The following is a 20,143-nucleotide window of genomic DNA, read 5'->3' on the forward strand; positions in this document are numbered from 1 at the left end:
ATCTAAAAACTAATTACTGACCAATACATCCGTTCCTGTAAACTGTGATCATATTTAGTTTGAGATTAATGTCCCATCATCTCAGTCAGAAGAATCAGAAACATCTTTCTATTGAAAAACTGTCCAATATATTCATAAACTCAACAAAACCTACATTTAGATGTCATTTGAATGTGATATTTAAAAACCCAATTACTCAAATTTATAACATATTTTATGGAATTTCAAAATATGGAAATATGAAAAGCAGGCAATTGTCCAGGTCTTGATGTTCAGCTCAAAACAGGGACATATGATCAACTTTAGAACAATTAAACATGGAAACGTTATTTAAATTAACACCAATTAACCCAATTGAAAAAAATATGCTGGCTGTGATATCAAAAACAATCCTCTTAGATTGTGTTACTGATCACATTAAGTGACTCCACGTTCTCCTTCTACATCATCAAAAAACACCTTCATGAGACGCTTAACGGTCCAATACTCTGATATCTGAGAACACATTGCACCTGTGAAGAAGACATGAGTAACATGGAGAACACCTCTACAAGCTCACATGTCGACTAGTTCACGAATACAAATCTAAACAAGAGTCAATGAAATATATTGTTTATTTACAAGATGACTTCGGTTTACATTTGATACATTTTGGATCTTTTTCTGAAAGGCACTTAATCAAATACTTGATGCAAATTAGCAACAAGATTGAGGACATTACTATTTGGTAACGGCACGTTTTTTAAAAGCAACAAGGCACGAGACGAAGACGTATGAAGGGCCTACACGAAGACAAATGAACGGAAACATGTTCAAACTTTGACGACAGACAAGAAATAGACATGACTGCTTCGAACACCATGATTGAAACAACCTGGGTATATTTGATGAATTAATTTAAAACAAGTGATCATATATGAATATAGCTTTGCCCGATCTAAAACAAAATAAAACAAAAACTAGGAAACAGAAAACAAAAATGCACACAAACTGCTATAAAGTTAACAAAACATGGATATTTTCAATGGGTAAACTAACGATCCCTAAATGGTAAAAACGACCTTGAGATGAGTGGCGCTTGTGTAATGAGATAACTATGACGGGAGCATGATGGGACAGAGGGACACGATCCAAAATGATTCTGGACAGATAGAATTGAGAAAGGGGTTGAAACTAGATGTAAAATAAGGGAACATTTGATTGAAGGTAAAGGACAGATGTTTTCATCTGGTTAGTGTAACAAGACAATCGTTCCTTTTCGACCATCAACACGCTCACTTGTCTTCAGGAGAGCGGACGCTCCAACAATCACCGTTTAGTCTGAGCGACTTCTAAAATCAAACGACGGTCCCACTTGGTGGCAGAGTTTGAGAAAAGAATAGGATAAAAAAAAAAAGTATGTACATGTTTACCGTTTGTTCCTCCAGAGTGTGTTGGTCAGCCGGCTACAGTTTATGTGAACATATTCTTTACAGAACAAATGAGCCAGTCAAGTTTGCTAACAGTTCCTTTCTTTTAGTTTCTTTATGCCACAATCATCTTGTCCATGGAATGTATGGAGCCTGAGTGTGTGCACGTTTTCTCACCACTCAACTAAACTGCACCCATCCTGTTTTGACAGCATCTTTACTGGAGCTGTGGAGAGGGAAGGGGGGGGGGGGGGGGGGGGGTGGGAGATGAGTGTGATGATGATGAATGTGAAAGAATTCAAAAACAAATCATGTTAAACGAACAGAAATGTGACAGATGGACAAGATGGATTGTTAGGACCGCCATAAATACAGGTGACATATTGAGGAAAACATACTTGGAGCCTGCAGACGTGAAATCCCCCCACACGTCGGAGCTGGGTGGGGCTGCAGGGCCAGGGGACCCGAAGTCTAAGAGAGAGGCTGGATCAGGAGAAAAACATGTATGTAAAGCATGAATACCGTTTCAATCCCGTGAAGATGCTTAAATAATTTGATTTGATTCAACAGCAGGGTGATCACCAGAGTTAGTCGGTACAGCTGAGACCGTCTGCTCCCCCACAGGAGGCGGTATTACACCTCCAACCTTAGCACCTGGTGGAGGTGGGAGGAGACCCACACCCGTGGGACGTGGTTTGGCACCTGCTTCCTTCTTCTTGATGTTTTGCTGTAGACGGAGTCATGAGAGTTTCTGAATTTCTGAACGTCTTTATTGTTTAATTAGTGGCTCTTTGCTTTATAGAATCCGTCATTATTTAATCCTTTTTTTATTCATTTCTTGACCTGTGTAATGTTGGGGCTGCATGACTCACCCCAATGCTGATCTTGATAGTCTGTCCCTCTTTGAAGCTGAGGTCCAGCTTCGGTGCTGTGCGCTCAGAAGCTTCCTGTTTTGCGAGCTCGCCTTCTTGCTTCACCCACCTTTAGAAACAGTTAGAAAGCGTAATAACTATCACTGAAGTAACATTGGATAGAGTCAAACTGGGTCATTACAGTGGGATACAGATAACAAAACACCAGCATTGCAAGTATTGTAGCAAACACAACAAAAAAGCTTAAATGTGTGTGTCGATGGTCTCTGTTACTCTCATTTAGAATTAAAATAAATGAATTCGATGCACGATGGACAAATATGCACTGTTGTCTATCCAAGTATGAATGTTGTTCAAAGTATCACATTTAAACACATTCATGTAAACGTTGCACAACGTGCTCATGAATATTTACCAGGTCATAGAAACGGATGTGATTTTGAGGCCATATGTATGAACAGAGATCAGACAGTAAAAAGACAACATAAGAGAAGCTAACTTACTTAAAATGGTCTTGTAAAGCTACGTTGAAGTCAAATGAGTCTCCACGATCAGCAAAACCCAGACCGATAAAAGCATGACGTCCTTTATTGAAGTAAAATTGTAAAGACAAAAGCACATTATGAATCATATGAAAGAGCATAATGCCTGCAGTAAGACACAGACAATAAATCTACTGAATATAAACCTGTGACTTATCAATCAATCAGTTTTACACCATATTAGGCTGAATATAAGAAGTTCTTCTTCATTACAGAAGTGGGTTGTCTTACATTTAAAGATGAAATAAATACTATAAATAGCAATAGATGGTGCCTCTATATCAAGAAAAAAGGTCTCTTAATGTTATCCACTGTCACTTTATAGCTGAAGAGTGAGACGGACTCAAGAGTTCCTGTGATTGTCGTGATACAAATGGCTGAAAAACATAAACCAAGTCCTGAATCACTATGTCACGTTAAAGATCCTGAATCACTATGATGTCACGTTAAAGATCCTGAATCACTATGATGTCACGTTAAAGATCCTGAATCACTATGATGTCACGTTAAAGGCATTACATTTGAGATGACTTTAGTACAGTATGTCCTCCTACTTCTCCCACAGAACGTGTCTTACCATTGCCATCTTCTATCCGGATCACAAAGTACCTGCTGGAGTCTGTGACTGACTCAACCACACACCCTGGGTACTGTTCCACTGGAGCTTGAGCAAACAGCTCTCCTGCAAACAACACCTTAGGGTTACTTACTAAAGTGTGAGCAATAAAGTAAAAATGTTAGTCGCAAAGCACAAAGAAAGTTAACAAGCTTGTTGGCGAGTCAGGTTAACTCTGAATGGTGTAGAGTGGTGACATGTTCAGTGACTGGTTGTCACTGAGATAAGAGCTCCATTTGAGACTAAATCTCTACAATCAAATGTAAAAGGGCAACAACACACCTGCAGCCTCTTGTCTGCTGCAAATTCACCGGAGGAGAGGCTCACCTGTTCTACCACATTCCCAGAATAAACCATGCATTTTAAATGGCCTCGAGTCAGGGAACTTGCTAATGTGACGCAACCACGGTCATGCATCTGCTGTGAAGTTACTATTTATGTTAACCACGATAATAACAGTTCTCTAAATCTGTTGCATACTCCATGTATCCTCACATGATGCATTGTGCACACCGCTTGTCATCCAAAATGACACGAACAGAGCTTTAACTGTGAGACTTCATTACTTATAGGCCCAGTCTGGATAAAATATGGATAATGGGTAAAGCAGGATGCTTTCATGTAATCTGTCTTTCTTTTGGTAATATAAGATTCTACTTTTCTGATATGGAAAAATAAAAACTATCATATTTTTGCACCCAGTTTCCCTCATGCTGAGCACCATGTTTCACGTCACAAACATGTTTGAACCACCATCTTGCTATGTAACATAAACAAAATTAGACAGCGCAGGAGGAGGAGGAGATGCCAATTTGTTTACCTGTGTTTTTGTCCTCTAACTTAATGTAGGCAATCTTGCCCTTTGCAGAGATTTTCAGCCGACCACTCCATGCAGGTTCATCCAGCTTCCAGTCAGCAGCACTAGAACAACAGGAAACACTTACTGAATAAAAGTGTATCACAGTTTCCACCCAGACAGCTGCGGCTTTCCACAGCAGGAGGAAGTGAAATTAAAAACTTTAAGGAAGACTAAAATTAGATATTCAAGATCTTTTTGGTTCTGCTGCCAACTGAAGGAAATGTGACACGTGTGAATCCTTTAAAGATATAATTAATATCTTCATTAACACAACAACAGAAAAACAAACATCATGGTCCACTTAGTAAGCTTTTCAGGGGCTTTCGACCTCACGGCTTTATGGTTTCATCATGACATCTGCGCAACTCCAATCCGTGGAGGAATACCATGAGAGACAGTGGAAAGCCTCAGAAAAAAGGCTAGAAAGTAGACCTTGCTTTAGCCCTTTTTTGTTTGTAACAACTACTGTTTCCAGGAGTCAAAAATGAACTTCCATGACAGCTTCTTTATGTTGAAAGATGGACAACAGGCTGCTTCAGGGAATGACAAACTTCTCATCATGCTGATGTCATGGATGGTAACTCCTCCTTGATCGGTCACATTATAATGTTATATATATATATAATACACAATATATATAACATCATAATGTGACAGCTGACAAAAACAGTTTAATTTTAGAGTGAAAACAGTAGTCTGACAGTTTAATGTAAGTCAATGAGCAATCAGTCATCATCTACACATGTAAGTCTAGCTAACGTTAGATACTGTTTTCATAGAATTACTACGATATTATTTTCACACAAAACACAATGAATTTTAAATAACGCCACTTAATGTTAGCTAGTTAGCCGCTAGCATGAACTATAAACACCTGCATTATCGGACATGAGCCCTGCCATTTTAAACTTTCCAGACTTAACGTTACCAGCACCGTCATCATTTCTCATAACTTTCACCACGAGAGTTAACTTGTTATATGGCAGCAGGTGTAAGTCGCAGTCTATGAACTGTCTGTTGACAAAGTCTGGATGACGGTGTCCAATTTCCATCAGCAGGTAACAAGTTACAGCAGCGAATTAGTGTTTTGATATTCCGCTAGCACGTGTAACGTTCTCAGCTAGCTAACAGTATGTCTGTTTATCTAAATCCTTACTAAAGTTACTAAAGTACGAGTTGAGAACGGTAACAATCATCACACCTAACAACAGGTGTGATGATTGTTCCGTTCTCAACTCGTTGTCCGATAATGGGTGTACGTTATATTAGCTTGATGACGGACACTTGTCTCTCACGAGACTCGCAGTTACTACTCACTGAGCTGTTCTTACCGATATCCACGGTTAGAAGCGCGCGGCGGGATCTTGTAAACATGAACCTCGGGCTTTACGCAGAGCATTGACTCATAGCTGTTGTCTTCTGCCATTTTGTCGAGTTTCACCAAAACTATCAAAACCAACTTCCGACTTTCGATGGACACCTCTCGGCTGGAGTTGAGCGAGAACCAGACGACGAGTTCCCAAACTTATCCGAGCGGCTCACTTCATACAGCGCCGCGTGCGGTCGGGAAGGTGTGAGCAGTCAGGAAGCAAACTACCACTCTATAATAATACTAGTAGTACTACCGCTCTATAATAATACTAGTAGTACTACCGCTCTATAATAATACTAGTAGTACCGCTCTATAATAATACTAGTAGTACTACCGCTCTATAATAATACTAGTAGTACTACCGCTCTATAATAATACTAGTAGTACTACCTCTCTATAATAATACTAGTAGTAACTGAGCAAGTACTACCACTATAATAATACTATTATTATTATAGAGTGATAGTACTACCACACTATAATAATACTAGTAACTTTGCCTGGTTTAACTTGACTTATTTACAGATTTACACATGACATTATAATACTGTTGTGGGTACTCAGGTTATGCACTGTGTTGGATTTTAAAAGTTTAGTTTTATTTGTTCGAGAGGGACGATGTACATTGATGAACACTTTAAATTAAAATGTAAATGCACCCAATTGCAGCTGCCAAACATTTAACTGTTTACTCGTGTTGTTTTATTTTGATAGATGATTCATTTTCTAAGGAACAAGGGGTTTGCGTATCTAAAAACATGACATTTACAAACATTTCCTTGCAGTGCAACTGGTTGAAAAATACTCATTTACTATTGTTTGGCCTGTGACCTGTGTACAGCTCACAATCAAAGAAGTTTGGCCACCCCTGTACTTAAAGTACACTAATTCACCTACTAATCGGAGTCCTAATAATAATAATAATAATGATTATTTTATAAATGTCTTTGAATCAATCACATTCAGTTTATTTGCATCACATTAAATAATTTTGATACAAATTTTGAAGTAATATATGCAAAAATCTGGTTTCATGAAATACAAAACAAACATAAACCAAGTTTGAAGTGTGTTTATTAAAGGGTATTCAAATTTCATTTGTGGTTTTCAAGTTTCAAAACAAGAATGACATCAAACAGCCTTAAACAGGCGGCTGTGAAGGACTGAAGCAGAGCTTAATGTCTAGTTCGCACAGATACAGGATGGGTTTCGCTATTATTTATCAATTTGAAATAACAAATCCATTTAATTTGAACCAGATCCCTGGGAACAGTATAGTAAGACTACTGTGTCGGCTGTACTATTTATTAAAACAACAGAAAAATAGATGGTAGCGCTGCAATGGAAAACTTCTAATGCTGTCATCGAACAACAAAAGTAATCTTTGACTCCCAGAGATTAGTGAACTACGCACTCCTCTGACCCTAAATGTCTGTTCTGTTTTAGTGAGTGAGGTTGGAATAAGTGGCACAAACGCATCAGCCATATTGATCGGTTTGCTGCTGTGTGGAGGCAAGTTGTTTCATTTATGTTTCAATTTATTCTTTCCTTGTGAATATTTCCAATCAATGGTTTTAGTCACTGGAAATTATTTGGATAAATAGTCTGAACAAAGTCATGAATGTTTCTGTAAGAAAATCATTATTGCACCTTGACAAAGTGTGATTTTGTATTTGCCCTCTAGAAACTATTAACTGTACATTAATGACAGGGTGTATCGAGTAAATAATAAAACTATCACAAGTGCACAAAAAGCTGAAGACGAACAAGCACTACTGGAAAGTGAACACGTGTAACCAGGGGTCATTTAAGGCATACAAGTGTCAAAGGGCTCAAAATGGTTGCAGTAATCATCAGTACTGGATGAGATTATTTATTTCATGGTTTGCAAACTTTTACTTTTAATCAGTGACAAACAATGATGTAAAATCCCTTCACATGAAAAACATTCATCAAAACCAGGCAGCGGAGTTTGGCTTCGTTCTGAAGGACACGGAGCTTTCTAATATCTTTGCGATCCTTTTTGTAGTTTGATAGAAATTTCCCTGACTCTTTCCAAAATAACGTAGTTGTCATGTGACTGTGTCATCCGCCAAGCGGAGCATCAAATAGTTTTTTCTGAAGACCAAAACATAACCTAATAACGCAATCAGTCAACATACTTGAAACAGATCCAAGTCCTCTTTTCTAAACAGATGCAGTGCAGTTGGCCAGAAGATATGTTCCAATTTAGCACTTCCGTTTAGAAATAGCAAGGCAAACACACAGGGACACATACATAATTTCAGACTTTCAATTCAATAATCAAGATCTGTTGTTTTTATCCACTTTGATCTAATTTAAAATGACTACCAATAAAGTTTTGTATAGAGGCTACATCATTTAATCTCTGATACACTACTGATCTCCTGAATTAAACACAAACATGAAGAAACATGGTCAGCTGTTTAAAACAAAACATGATTTGAAAACACAGCACAGGTAAATGGGCAAATGTAAAAAAAACAATCCAGGGAGTGACTTCGTCTATATTGCTTGAATAAACTTAGATTTAGTGACATTCTGACCGTCCGATCTGTAATCTTTGGCCAAAGGCTGCGTGCCCACCGGGCATTTCTTTAAATGAATGGCCACCAGAGCCCAACAGATGCCTCTGCCCTGTGGGACATGCTGCTCTGGGCCTCTGCCATTGCTCTGCAACTACGGTGCCCTTTTACTCAAAGTGTTGGATCAGTCTGACTTTTTCTTACCTTTCACTCAAGCTGCTGAACCCACAGTAAAGCTCTCAGCACTGTCAAACACTTAATTTCCGCTGAACCCCAAAAAAACTGAGGCCAGCGACCCGGTGGACACCCAGCCACGATCCACACTCCATCAGTGGAAAGGCCAGCTCGCTCGCGTGCACCTCTCTGGGGAATTCCCACAGATTCACAAGCTCCCCTTATTCTCACTGCAGAGACAGGCACCCGGTGCCCTGGCACTCGGCCGGCCAATCGTACGTAAAATCACAGGGCACCTCATGGAACATCAGAGTATCACAGTGTGTAGGGATGTGAGGCAAAAGTCTGTTCACAGTGTGGAACAGAAGGGGTTTCAGATCTTTGGCTTATCTCTGCCAGCCCCTTGCACATTCCACAGAAGGAAGAGACAAGGCGAAAGGCAAAGACCATGCCAGAAAGCAGAGTAGAGAGAGGGTGGAGGAGTTTATTTCAATCCATGCTGTGTCTTCATGTTTCTAATGTCTGTCAAATTTGGTGTCATCCCACCACTCTGCTTGTCATATCACACACAACCCCTTGAACTGCCACCCTGTATGACCTCTCAGGGAGACAGCTGTTTCCTTGCAGCGGGTAGCGCCTCTTTATCTGAAGAGTCTGAAGCCTGAGGTGCCATCTGGGCCGGTGGGCTGGCGGATCACATGATTGTTTGGACGAACTGGTTCCAATGGTTGCTGCACGCTCATACGAGCTGGCCTAATGATATGAGGAGAAATCAATATCAGTTTTTTTTCACTACTTTGCAAATTAAACGTTATTCTTCTTTGTTGTAATGTCTTACCTGTCCTGGGAAGGGTTTTCCTGAGGCGCATCATCTGAAGACGCACTGCCCAAGATCCTTCTCCGGGCTTCTGCGTACTCGGCCTCCCGCTGGGCCAAAGACTTCATCTGCTGAGAGGGACGAGTCGAGGACGCAAGGTTTCCCGCAGTCCCGTTATTTGACGGACGTTTCAAAATTCTAATTTGTGGTGGGGGTGCTGCAGGCAGAGAGTCATCCTGGATTACAATGGCAGTTTGAACAGGTGAGCCACCCGAACCCAAACTGGACTTCCTGTTCGAGAAAACACGAGTGAGGGGAATAAAATGACCAGGGAAAAAAAACTTCTATGCAATCTTACCATGTATTGAAATATTTTGGATAAATTGTCTCTTTGCTTACTTTGCCTCCTGATTTATTTTCAGTTTAGCCTCAAGTCGTCTCTCGATTTCCTGAGGAGAAAAACATTTATTACATTTGTATTACTGTGAAACAAGTTAAATATCTGTCTCAATGACCTGTATGCAATCATGTTCAGGAGATTCAGATTACTAAATTACTGACTGGTTGCTTGAATCTATTAAAAATGTGTTTGAAAGATGTTATGACATAGTTCAATCATTACAAATCAATAATCCTTCATCGTGGTATGGGATTTATTGAACTTCTATTCACGAATAAGTGATCGAGAATTAACAAGAATCAACTCTGAAATATCAAATGGGGGGCATCAAAGTACATTTGTTAAGAAATGTGTTTGTATAGCAACTGTGTATCTACTTTGTTTTTATATTGAAAGTATGCTCTTTATTTTATTTGTTTAAATGGAGTGGGGGTGACCCGATAGCTACGGGTTAATTAAGAAATCTTCTTAAATACTGCACATACATATGATTTATGTACAGATTATGGCTTTTACTATACACTGTATGCAGTATTTGATTATTTTTTGTATTCATATGTTACCAGGGTGGAAGGCAGGGGTGAGCAAATGTGATTGATTACATGTTACATACTTTTTCAGACAGAAGTTGAAATTTGTCTTTAGTGTTAAACCAATACAAAGTTTACAGGTTAAACTGTATATCTCAGGGTCATTTCAAATCAACACATGGCCAGCTGCTGGATTTCAGTTTGCTCATATAAAAAATATGGAATAGAATGCAGCAACTCAACTATTACATTCAGTTTCATATCGATAATAACTTTGTGTATAGTCCCAAAAATGACATAGACATGCTTTTTCAGCCAATTTGATTGCAGGGGATATGTTACAAAAACAGGATTACAGGAATAAGACTGTCTCAGTAGTATTTGAAAAAGCACTGAACATACTAAACTGTTATGGTATTGTAATGATTCAATGCAAACTGTCATTTCCGCAATGGGCGGGTCTAAAAAATGGGAGCATTATCGGGAAAAGTCGACTTTGTAAAGATTCATTATTTTTGTGGATATTTTTGTGGATTTCCACACATCATACAATCATTTTGTTGCGTAAATAAAATGACATAAAGCCAGGCTAAGTCCCGTGTCGTTATGGGACAGCGAGGCCTGCAGGACTCAGCCAGGAAGACGAGCTGATGTCTTTGATGAGAAAACAAATAAATAACATGTTTATATCAGGTATTCAAGTGCCAGACACATCCATGGTATCGAAAATCATTGATAGGCGGCTGTCTAGCGGGCAAACTAAAAATCAAGTTATAATCTGGTTGAAACGAATAATTGTCCAACGTTAGTGGTTCTCACCCCGCTGTCCGCTGCCTCTTCCCAGCTCTCTGCGACCTCTTCATCCTCCATGTTTAACAGGACTGCTGGTCGGTTACCGCTTCGGCTCCACCGGCTAACTCTCTCCCAGCCACGCAGAGGGCATGGGACGGTGGACGGAGCTCACGCAGACCCCAGCAGAGAGCTCGATCTCACGGGTATACGTGACGGGTGAAGTCGGAATAAACAAATTATCTACCCGCTGCTTGGCCGCGTGTTAGCGTGCTAGCTTAATGCTCTACTGAGGGCAATCCCCCTAACGTTAGCTGCCTGCTACTTTAAATCTGGCGTAACGTCCACCTCGGTAAATCAACCGAGCACTGGTGTCGTCCACAAGCCGCTCAGACGGAAATACACAGCGTACACAGTAGTGTTGGATAGTTGATAGCTAGGGTTCAACCCTTGACGTTAATCAGTGCCCCTTACGTTTAACCGTGGAGGGAAATTATGTTATATTTACGTTAGCTTAGCTAGCGTCAACTTGCTAGCTTATATCACGACAACTAATTAACCCGGAAAGATAAAGTAATTTAAATCTGGCTAAGCTAATTCAACAGCCTAACGCTTTATGTTGGTCACTAAATAGTGAGAGATAGTCTTACTCCACCACACTGTCGTTGTTTTTGATGGGTAGTGGAATAGAGCGCCGAGATGAGGCTGTTTGTGTTCAACATGGTGTTGTTGAAGGGAAATGCTGCGTTCATGTGACAGGGGCACTGACAGAAACACCACGGGGTCTTTGAACAAAATATACATAAATTACAGAATACAACACATAAAGGCCCAAAGTGAAATACTGTGATTGACAAAATATAACAATGATGATAATTTATCTGGAATAGCAACTGTCTGTTTGGAGGGATAAGAAAAAATACCTAACTTTGTAGTTACAACCCTTCTTATATACAGTCTATGGATACAACTGGCAGTAGGTTATAATTGGGAAATAAACGGTCGTGACTGAATGCAGCACCAGAATCAGAAATCCCAACATTTATTACTCAGTAGGTTTTAGATAGATAGATAGATAGATGTAAACTTTATTTATCCCCAGGGGGAAATTCGTTTGTAGCAGCAGCAATTTACAGAGTAAGATATAACGTATGGAATGCACAATATCTACAGTACAATAAAATAACAGAGCAGATATTGAATTGAAGGAATAGATTAATAAAAAATAAGCTAGAATAGAATAGAAAATAGAAATGCACAATATATACCATGAATATAGAGGTATTAATTAAATAAAATTAGCAACTAAACTAAACTAAACTAAACAACCTGGACAGTAGAGCCAGGATTACCAACAACAAGCAACAGCCGTGTAGCGTTGTAGTCATGTGAAGGACGACGATCTGGCCCGAGGTGTTTTATTATAAAGTCTAAAGTCTTTTCACATAATTTGTCGTCTTGGTGTTTAGTGTTTACAATAAACACAGTAAGAGAAAATACAAGATAAAAGCAAGCATGCTACTGCAAACAGCCAAGACTTAAAAATACAATAAAAACATTGTAAAAATATATGTACAATATATCTGTTTAAAAATTGAAGTTGAACAGTTTTATTCAGGAATTTGATAAATTGTCGAAGGAATGTATAAATGTTCACATGTGCCATGTACAGAGATGATGTGCGTTAATGTAACACATTGTGACAGATGTTGAGACTGTACGTTAATATAACATGTACAGCCCACTCTTTCAAAATAATCAAAATAAATGTTTTTCTGTAATTCTAATGGATTTTGATCATATGTGGACAACATGCATATGATTCCAGTGTGTCGCCTATTTAAGATTAGTCATTGATTAATTTTGTGTTTCTCCCAATATGAACAACCATGAATCGTGTATTATATTAGAATCAGGCACTTTATACAAGTGAGCATGACAGTTGATTGTCGTTTAACTTTTAATTGTTTAATAAATAGGCTAATAGATTAAGGCCATTTAAAAAAAACTGTATTTATAGTTCAAATATTCAGCATCAAAGAATGGTTAGCTTATATTACCAATTATTTTGTGTTGCATAGATATACCTCTTTAATGGAAGGCATTAGTTCCAAACTAATTGCAGATGTAACACTTTGCCTGCCCCACAAATGTCAAAATTGGGGCAGCAATGTTTGTTCTGTCTTAGTGTTGGCATCTCTCATTCTGCAGGTCTAAACCACAAGTCTTTTTACCCTTTTCTAATAAAGAAGGTGCATGTGTACCTGAAACTGTATGTCTGATGATGAAATTGCCATGGTTTTTGGTACTTCATATGAATGGCATATATACAGTTAAATATTCGAGTGGCTACGTACTGTAATAAAACAAGATTTCTTAAATGTATTTGTAAGTAATGATTTATAAGTTTATTATTTAATTGTTTGTTTGTAGACATTTGTACATGATTTAAAACAAAATCATCAATATAGTGATTGAAGAATTTGGTCATTATGCAACAGTAAAGAAACCAGTTGTATATGCAGGGTTCATTAAATATATATATCAACATTGCACATCAAAAAAGTATGGGAGAAACTTTAAATGTTAGCTGGCCAACACTGGAGTATGCAATTACAGCAGTATTTTATAGTCTTATATAGCTCAGCGCTTTAAAAACAGATAGACTACATATATCAATGTAATTCCAGGGTGCAGAGATCTACAAGATGCAGTTCCTGAAACAACTTTTTTTTTCAATGAGGTCTGATGAAGTTACAGGTGTAGGAGGCGTCATTTAATGTCAAAGAACTTGAAGAGTTTATTTATTTTTTCTTTCTTTGCTACATTTTAAAATTGGGTAATTATATAGGGGTTATTCCAAAGGTGCTGGGGGCGCAGTGTTAGGTACAGAGGACCCACCCTGGTACCACACACAGTCCCACCCTGCTACCGCAGACAGTCCGCAGCTGCTGCAACGGCGTCGCTGTGCTGCGGAGGACGCTGTTCACGGAGCAGAAGATGGCGACTGTTTGGAGGCTGCAGAGGAACCTCCGGAGCTGATACCGGGGGGAAGGAGAGGAAATACACCCAGAGCCCGAAATAGACCCCGTCTACAACAACGGTACTAATAATGCTGCACCAGTTCATGAGCGAAACTGACAACATTTATCTGACATTAGAGGAGCTAGTTAATTCCTGCTCACAGCCTCTGCTCGTGCTAACGTTAGCATAGATTACCAATACTGAATATAACAGCTAGCTAGCTTGTTAGTTGGGTGTAACGTTAGAAGAGACTGTTGCCCTGAAAGGTTCTCGCGACATTAAAATACTTAAGAAGTTGTGAGTTCGCACCTTTTGTCAAGCAGAGATATTTTTAAGATAACGCGTAAGCTGTTGCTATAACGTCACGCCGTTAGCTTGAGATTCGTTAATGCTAGTCAAGGTTAGCTTGATGCTCATGATCAGTTAGCTAGCGTTAGCCACTGCTAGCATGTATTCTCTAAGGAGCAAACGTTGAATCCAGTTACGTGTATATGTTGGTTCGTCGGTGTTTTGTAGCATAAGCCAGTGGTTGTTTACTGAACTTAACTTGTCTTGAGTTTTGTGTATTTTCCTAGGTAGTTAGCTTTAAGGGGTATTTAGCATTAGCAACCCAACATTTTATTAGATATGTGATGGCTAATGACAGCTAACGTTAGTTAGATGTAGCTAGCTAACGGTATTAGAGGGACACTCTAGTCTAGAAAGGGCACCACCCGTTTCAGACAATGGATGTGACAACTAAAACTGCCGAGAACTAAATGCTTAAAAAAACTGTTATGGTGGTTAACGTCATCGCTTTGTAGTGTAATTTTGTGTACGTGTAAGAATACATTTATTCCAATTTAGTCCAAAGTCTTTTTCCTCTTTACATTTGACTCTCAGAGATCAAATAAAGAACATTTAGAGCTGAGGTGGGTTAGAGTTAGTCTACGGAGTCTTATTAGAATACATGAAGAATTGTAATCACGGTTAAAGTGTAGTTAACTGTAGCTGGTTGCATGTATCACTAGCATGTCTCCCCATGTCTCAACAGACCATAATGTCCCGCTCTCATGATAATGAGGATGGATGCTTTGTTGCCATGGATACAGAGGACGATGGGGCAGAGCCTGCTGGGATAACAGAGGAAGAGGAGGCAAACATGGGGTCCTGCCGACAAGAAGGGAACATGGACATCGGTGCCAAAGGAGGGGGGAGAACAATGGAGGAGTTGCCAGAGGAAGTTCTTGAATACATTCTGTCCTTCCTCTCACCTTACCAGGAGCACAAGACTGCTGCACTCGTGTGTAAGCAGTGGTATCGCCTCATTAAAGGTAGGCCTCATGTTTACCTAGCCTTGTATGAAACTGAATCTTAAGGCGGACCGGTTAACCTTATAGTGAGTGGAAGTGGGCATTGCACTTCAAGCAGAGCGGTGAAATGGAGAGGCAACGTTTGATAATGTATTTAACATTTTAAAGTAATTTAAATGAGCTCTTTATCCACTTTTCTGTGTTCCTGTTGTTTACTAATATTTTATCTCAACTAGGTGTTGCTTATCAGTGCTACCACGGTTTCTTGAGAGCTGTCCAGGAGGGAAATATCCAGTGGGAAAGTCGCACGTACCCGTATCCAGGAACCCCGATCACTCAGCGCTTCTCACACAGTCAGTATATGCTGCGTTATAATACTTCATGTTAAAAATGAGTTACACGTCAAGTATGAACTTTTTTCCCCAGAATATCAAAAATACAGAACTTCTGGTTATGCATTCAAAATCTGAAAGTGTTTCAGAGCGGTTTTAGCTGTGGGTCAGACCAGTGTCAGTATTTTTTCTCCATAAAACACAATCAAGAGGGCAACACAAAAGTGTGATTGTGTATAGAAATGTGTACACATTTCAAACATCAGTGACAAAAATGACCCAAAATTGCAGAGTCAGAATACATTTTATTTTCTACCCTGGATCAGATTATGAGTCCAGTGTGCAGCATATAAAATATCTTCTGCCCTGTGCAAGATTAGTGATTCATGAGAAGAGCGACACCAGACACTTTGACGATATATTTAGTGTTACAGAAGCAACACGCGTTTATGTTTTCAGCATCAAGCTGATGCAAACCTTTTTGTCAACAGTTTTTTGTGATAAACAATGAATTGTGCACATGTCAGTGTCAAGTGCTGTCGCTTAATGCACTGACATATGCATTTACTATTCTATTTACCCCTTTAGAAAGGCAGGACACTGGTTTTACTGCTCTTGGCACAAAAAAGACACCTAACACTGACTGTTTGCTATAATTTGCTGTTAATTGTTCTTTGTTTGGTTGCAGGTGCATGCTATTATGACTCAAACCAGTCCATGTATGTATTCGGGGGTTGCACTCAGAGTAGCTGCAACGCTGCCTTCAATGATCTGTGGAGACTTGACCTCAACAGCAAGGAGTGGATCCGCCCCTTAGCCTCAGGTACGAGTAGGCTGCTAGCAGGAAACAGAAATCGGAGCCCTTTTTACGACATGCAGCTCTGGTAAAAAAAAGACTCCATTTGGGGATTATATAAGGGGAACTGTGGGAGGGCAAACCACATTAAGTGAATATGGTAGTCAGATGCTCAGCAGAAGCAGCTGAGTACACAGTATTTGAAGAGGTGGAAATAAAAAAAAGAAGCACGGATGAAATGAGATTGTAGTAAAATGATTTTGCTCGTGCACTTGCATTTTATTTCTGTAAACTTTAAAGCTTATTTCACCTTTTATGAAATGCATGCTAGGGATTAAGAGGAAGACGTGTGTGTGAAAATCATTTTCTGTGGGAGATTTGGCCGTGTGAATGAACATTTTTTTTATTTTGTCACTTGAATGTGAGGTGGCCAAAATAATTATGTAGTTTTACTGCCATGTTTTCCTTTTTTTTTCTCCACTAACATATTTTTGGATGTATGTTTATTATATTGTTTTTTACATACATACAACTTCAGACATATGTAGCTATAATCGGAATCACCTTTTCCTCCTCCAGGCTCTTATCCGTCTCCTAAAGCTGGGGCGACTCTAGTGATGCACAAAGATCTGTTGGTGCTGTTTGGGGGGTGGACTCGTCCCAGCCCATATCCACTGCACCAACCAGAGAGGTTTTTTGATGAAATCCACACCTACTCTCCTTCAAAGAACTGGTGAGAGACACTTCAGCACTGGGAGTTAAAGGATGAAGTTGTCACAAGTGACTGACAAACTTTGTACAGTTTAACTTTTGGTCATCATTTCCTCCCTTGTGATTCACTTCTTCTGCTTTCTCAGGTGGAACTGTATAGTAACAACACATGGACCTCCACCTATGGCTGGCCACTCCTCCTCTGTGATTGGAAACACCATGGTGGTGTTTGGGGGATCACTAGGAGCACGGCAAATGTATGAATTTATTACTTGTATTTAATTACAAATGATCCAAGCTTAGCTGCAATGATGACGGGGCATCTAGTGTTTGCAAAGGTGTTCCACCTCGTTGTTCGTAGACGGTAAAATTGTTATTGTCTCCTCGGGTGTCGGGTGGTTGTGAGTATATGATTTACTGAGGTGATGAAGTTACATCACGTTCAGTAATCAACTCCTAGTTACTCAAAACCGAGGACAAGAGACTAGAAACCTAAGAGACAGGGAGCTTAGGAGTAATGCTATTTAATTTTAAAACTGTACATATTTCAGCTTTAAGCCTTAAACTTTGTTAAGAGCATATGTTGTTGATATCTTTGGCTGTCACACCTCACCATAATGTCGTCCCCTCTGATGGTTCTGATCAGGAGTAATGAAGTCTGGATTCTGGATCTGGAGCAGTGGTCCTGGTCCAAACCACCCATATCTGGCCCATCACCCCACCCGCGAGGAGGCCAATCACAAGTAAGCTTCAATATTCAAGCTAGACAAAAGTCACCGGTCCTCCTAGTATTAGTGCTCATTTCAACTTTTCTTAACGTGATCTGACAAGGAAGTTATTTAAAGTATCGCTGGAGTTTTGACCATTGGAGACTGCTTTCCCATCTCCATGCACTTGACGTGCCAGAAACTTCCACTTAACTTTTTCATATGAAATTAAATGACTCATTTTTAAATGTTGTCTTTTTAGATTGTGATTGACGATCAGACGTTGCTCATCTTGGGAGGCTGTGGCGGTCCTAATGCAGTAAGTTTTTGTTTTTTACCACTCTAGTATCAGAACAGCACATCAATATCTTCCAGAAAATGTTCCATGTGACTTTAAGTGACTAGAGTTTTGACTTATCCTCTTGTCTTGTGTGTTAAAGCTCCTTAAAGATGCCTGGCTCCTCCACATGGATGCACCACCATGGAGGTGGCAGCAGCTGAAGGTGGAAAACGAGGAGCATGGGGCGCCGGAGCTGTGGTGTCACCCAGCTTGTAGAGTAAGTGTCTGTAAATCCTATTGTGTGTGTGTCTCTCTGAGTATAAGAATGATCACTAATGTGTAGTTTTTTCTCATTTTGTTCATTTACCTGAAGGTGGGCCAGTGTGTGGTGGTTTTCTCACAGGCTCCATCTGGCCGTGCACCGCTCAGCCCGAGTCTTAACTCTCGGCCCTCCCCAATAAGTGCCTCACCTGGCCCTCTGGGCTCCGAACCGCCTTCCCTGCGCTCCCAGTCTCCTGTTCGTAGCGGGGCTGCCGGTGTTGTCCTGGGAGCTGTCGAAGAGGCTCCGTGTGTAAACGGCCGCTGGGGCACGCTGAGACCTCGGCCTTCAGCGAGAGGAAGTGCCAGAGAAGGCAGCCCGTCCTCATCCCAACAGCCGTCTCCTTCACAAGGCCCAGACAGCCCTCCTCTTCCTCCACTTCCCCCCTTGTCAAATGGATCTTCCCCTTCACCAAGGACCAGCCCAGCCCAGGCTGCATCTCCCTCCTCTCGCCCTCTCCCACCTGGCTCCACAGACTATGGCTGGGAGTCTCCCCCTTCTGCCGCTCACCACCCTGAGGTGCCCAGCACCAATGGCCTGCATACACCTGATGCAGGCTCCCCACACACTCCCCCGGGGGCAGTGTCCCCCGCTGCCTTACGACGAGGTCTGGAGGCAGTGAAAAACAAATCTTCCTCATCTTTACCGTCTTCATCGTCATCGCCTTCCCCTCAGACACAGGGGGCTTCTCCTGTAGGAGGAAGTGGTGGAGGAGTGGTTCCTCCTGGAACCCCTCCGTCTTCATCCTCCAGCCCTCCACAGGCTGCTGGAGCTGATGGACACGCCATCCCACCTATTGCAAGGCGTCTTGGCCATCACCCGCCCCAAAGCCTGAACGTAGGGAAACCTCTGTACCAGTCTCTCAACTGCAAGCCCATGCAGATGTACGTGTTGGATGTGTCCAGGGCCAAGTCTGCTCGGGTGGTGTCCTGGAGAGTTTATGGGAACGGGACCCCTGCTGCAGTTACAGGGCCTCCTGAGACCAGCCTTCACACAGTGGTACAGGGCAGGGGTGAGCTCATCATTTTTGGGGGCCTAATGGACAAGAAACAGAATGTGAAGTACTACCCTAAAACCAACGCCTTGTACTTTGTACGAGCCAAAAGGTAATGCAGCTCCAGGCGGGATTGGGAAGACAGACTTCACCCTGTCACCACACAAGGGAATTGACACACAATGCCTTTTTCCTATAGACAGGATTATGGGAAAAGAACATAATCATTGTTAGATGTTCCACTTCATAAATTCACTATTCTCCCTTCTGCCTACTACAAGCATTCAGAAATAAAACACTTTAACTCCACTTTGATAAATACATTTGGTTGAATGAAGATCCTAATTGTGTGTGTGTGTGTGTTTGTGACTGCAGTGATTAGAGAGAACAGGACATTATGTTGTTCCCCAAAAGGGGATCAGCCAAACGATAACAATTCAGTTTTTCTGTTGGCCCTCCTCTGAACTGTTGAAATAGAGGAACTCTGGGATAACAGACGCGGAAACGATTGACGACTACCTTGCTTTTTGTATCAGTCTTTAAGCCTGCAATGTTTACATTGAAAACAGTGCGAGTGTGTGTGTGTGTATGTATGTATGTGTGTGTGTGTGTGTGTGTGTGTGTGTGTTATGTGTGCACGGTGGTGGTTAAAAGTTGTTGACTAATGTGTGTCAGGGGCCATGGTGGGTGAGAGATATGGCACTGTACTATAAACATAGTTCAACAATAACGGCCTCCATGTCTGCTCTGTCACACTGTTCA

The 20,143-nt window shown here is 40.7% G+C and overlaps 3 protein-coding genes across 4 annotated transcripts; 1 reads left to right on the forward strand and 2 right to left on the reverse strand.

Moving 5' to 3' along the window:
• Window positions 1-596: 596 nt before the first annotated feature.
• necap2 (NECAP endocytosis associated 2) lies at window positions 597-5,778 on the reverse strand. The gene is made up of 8 exons (XM_079297112.1): window positions 5,630-5,778; window positions 4,260-4,360; window positions 3,401-3,505; window positions 2,785-2,866; window positions 2,282-2,390; window positions 1,992-2,136; window positions 1,808-1,892; window positions 597-1,635 (listed from the first exon to the last, which is right to left on the reverse strand). Exons 1-8 carry the CDS (start codon window positions 5,722-5,724, stop codon window positions 1,590-1,592), a joined length of 768 nt encoding a protein of 255 aa, XP_079153238.1. The 5' UTR covers window positions 5,725-5,778; the 3' UTR covers window positions 597-1,589.
• Window positions 5,779-6,745: 967 nt separating this feature from the next.
• Window positions 6,746-11,640, reverse strand: LOC306775141 (SUZ RNA-binding domain-containing-like). The gene is made up of 4 exons (XM_079265415.1): window positions 10,957-11,640; window positions 9,607-9,656; window positions 9,229-9,498; window positions 6,746-9,143 (listed from the first exon to the last, which is right to left on the reverse strand). Exons 1-4 carry the CDS (start codon window positions 11,005-11,007, stop codon window positions 9,032-9,034), a joined length of 483 nt encoding a protein of 160 aa, XP_079121541.1. The 5' UTR covers window positions 11,008-11,640; the 3' UTR covers window positions 6,746-9,031.
• A 2,250-nt stretch (window positions 11,641-13,890) lies between these two features.
• On the forward strand, window positions 13,891-20,080 carry fbxo42 (F-box protein 42). 2 transcript variants are annotated; one of them, XM_079297278.1, is made up of 10 exons: window positions 13,891-14,029; window positions 14,984-15,263; window positions 15,479-15,595; window positions 16,263-16,397; window positions 16,950-17,103; window positions 17,228-17,338; window positions 17,728-17,824; window positions 18,051-18,107; window positions 18,229-18,345; window positions 18,442-20,080. In XM_079297278.1, the coding sequence occupies exons 2-10, from the start codon at window positions 14,990-14,992 to the stop codon at window positions 19,495-19,497; spliced, it is 2,118 nt and encodes a 705-aa protein (XP_079153404.1). In that variant the 5' UTR covers window positions 13,891-14,029; window positions 14,984-14,989; the 3' UTR covers window positions 19,498-20,080. The 2 variants fall into 2 exon arrangements, with proteins under 2 accessions (XP_079153404.1, XP_079153405.1); XM_079297279.1 differs by having other exon boundaries at window positions 13,929-14,029; window positions 15,042-15,263.
• The last annotated feature ends 63 nt before the right edge of the window (window positions 20,081-20,143 follow it).

This window comes from Melanostigma gelatinosum (genome assembly GCF_949748355.1).
Source record: "Melanostigma gelatinosum genome assembly, chromosome: 3".
Lineage (NCBI taxonomy): Eukaryota > Metazoa > Chordata > Actinopteri > Perciformes > Zoarcidae > Melanostigma > Melanostigma gelatinosum.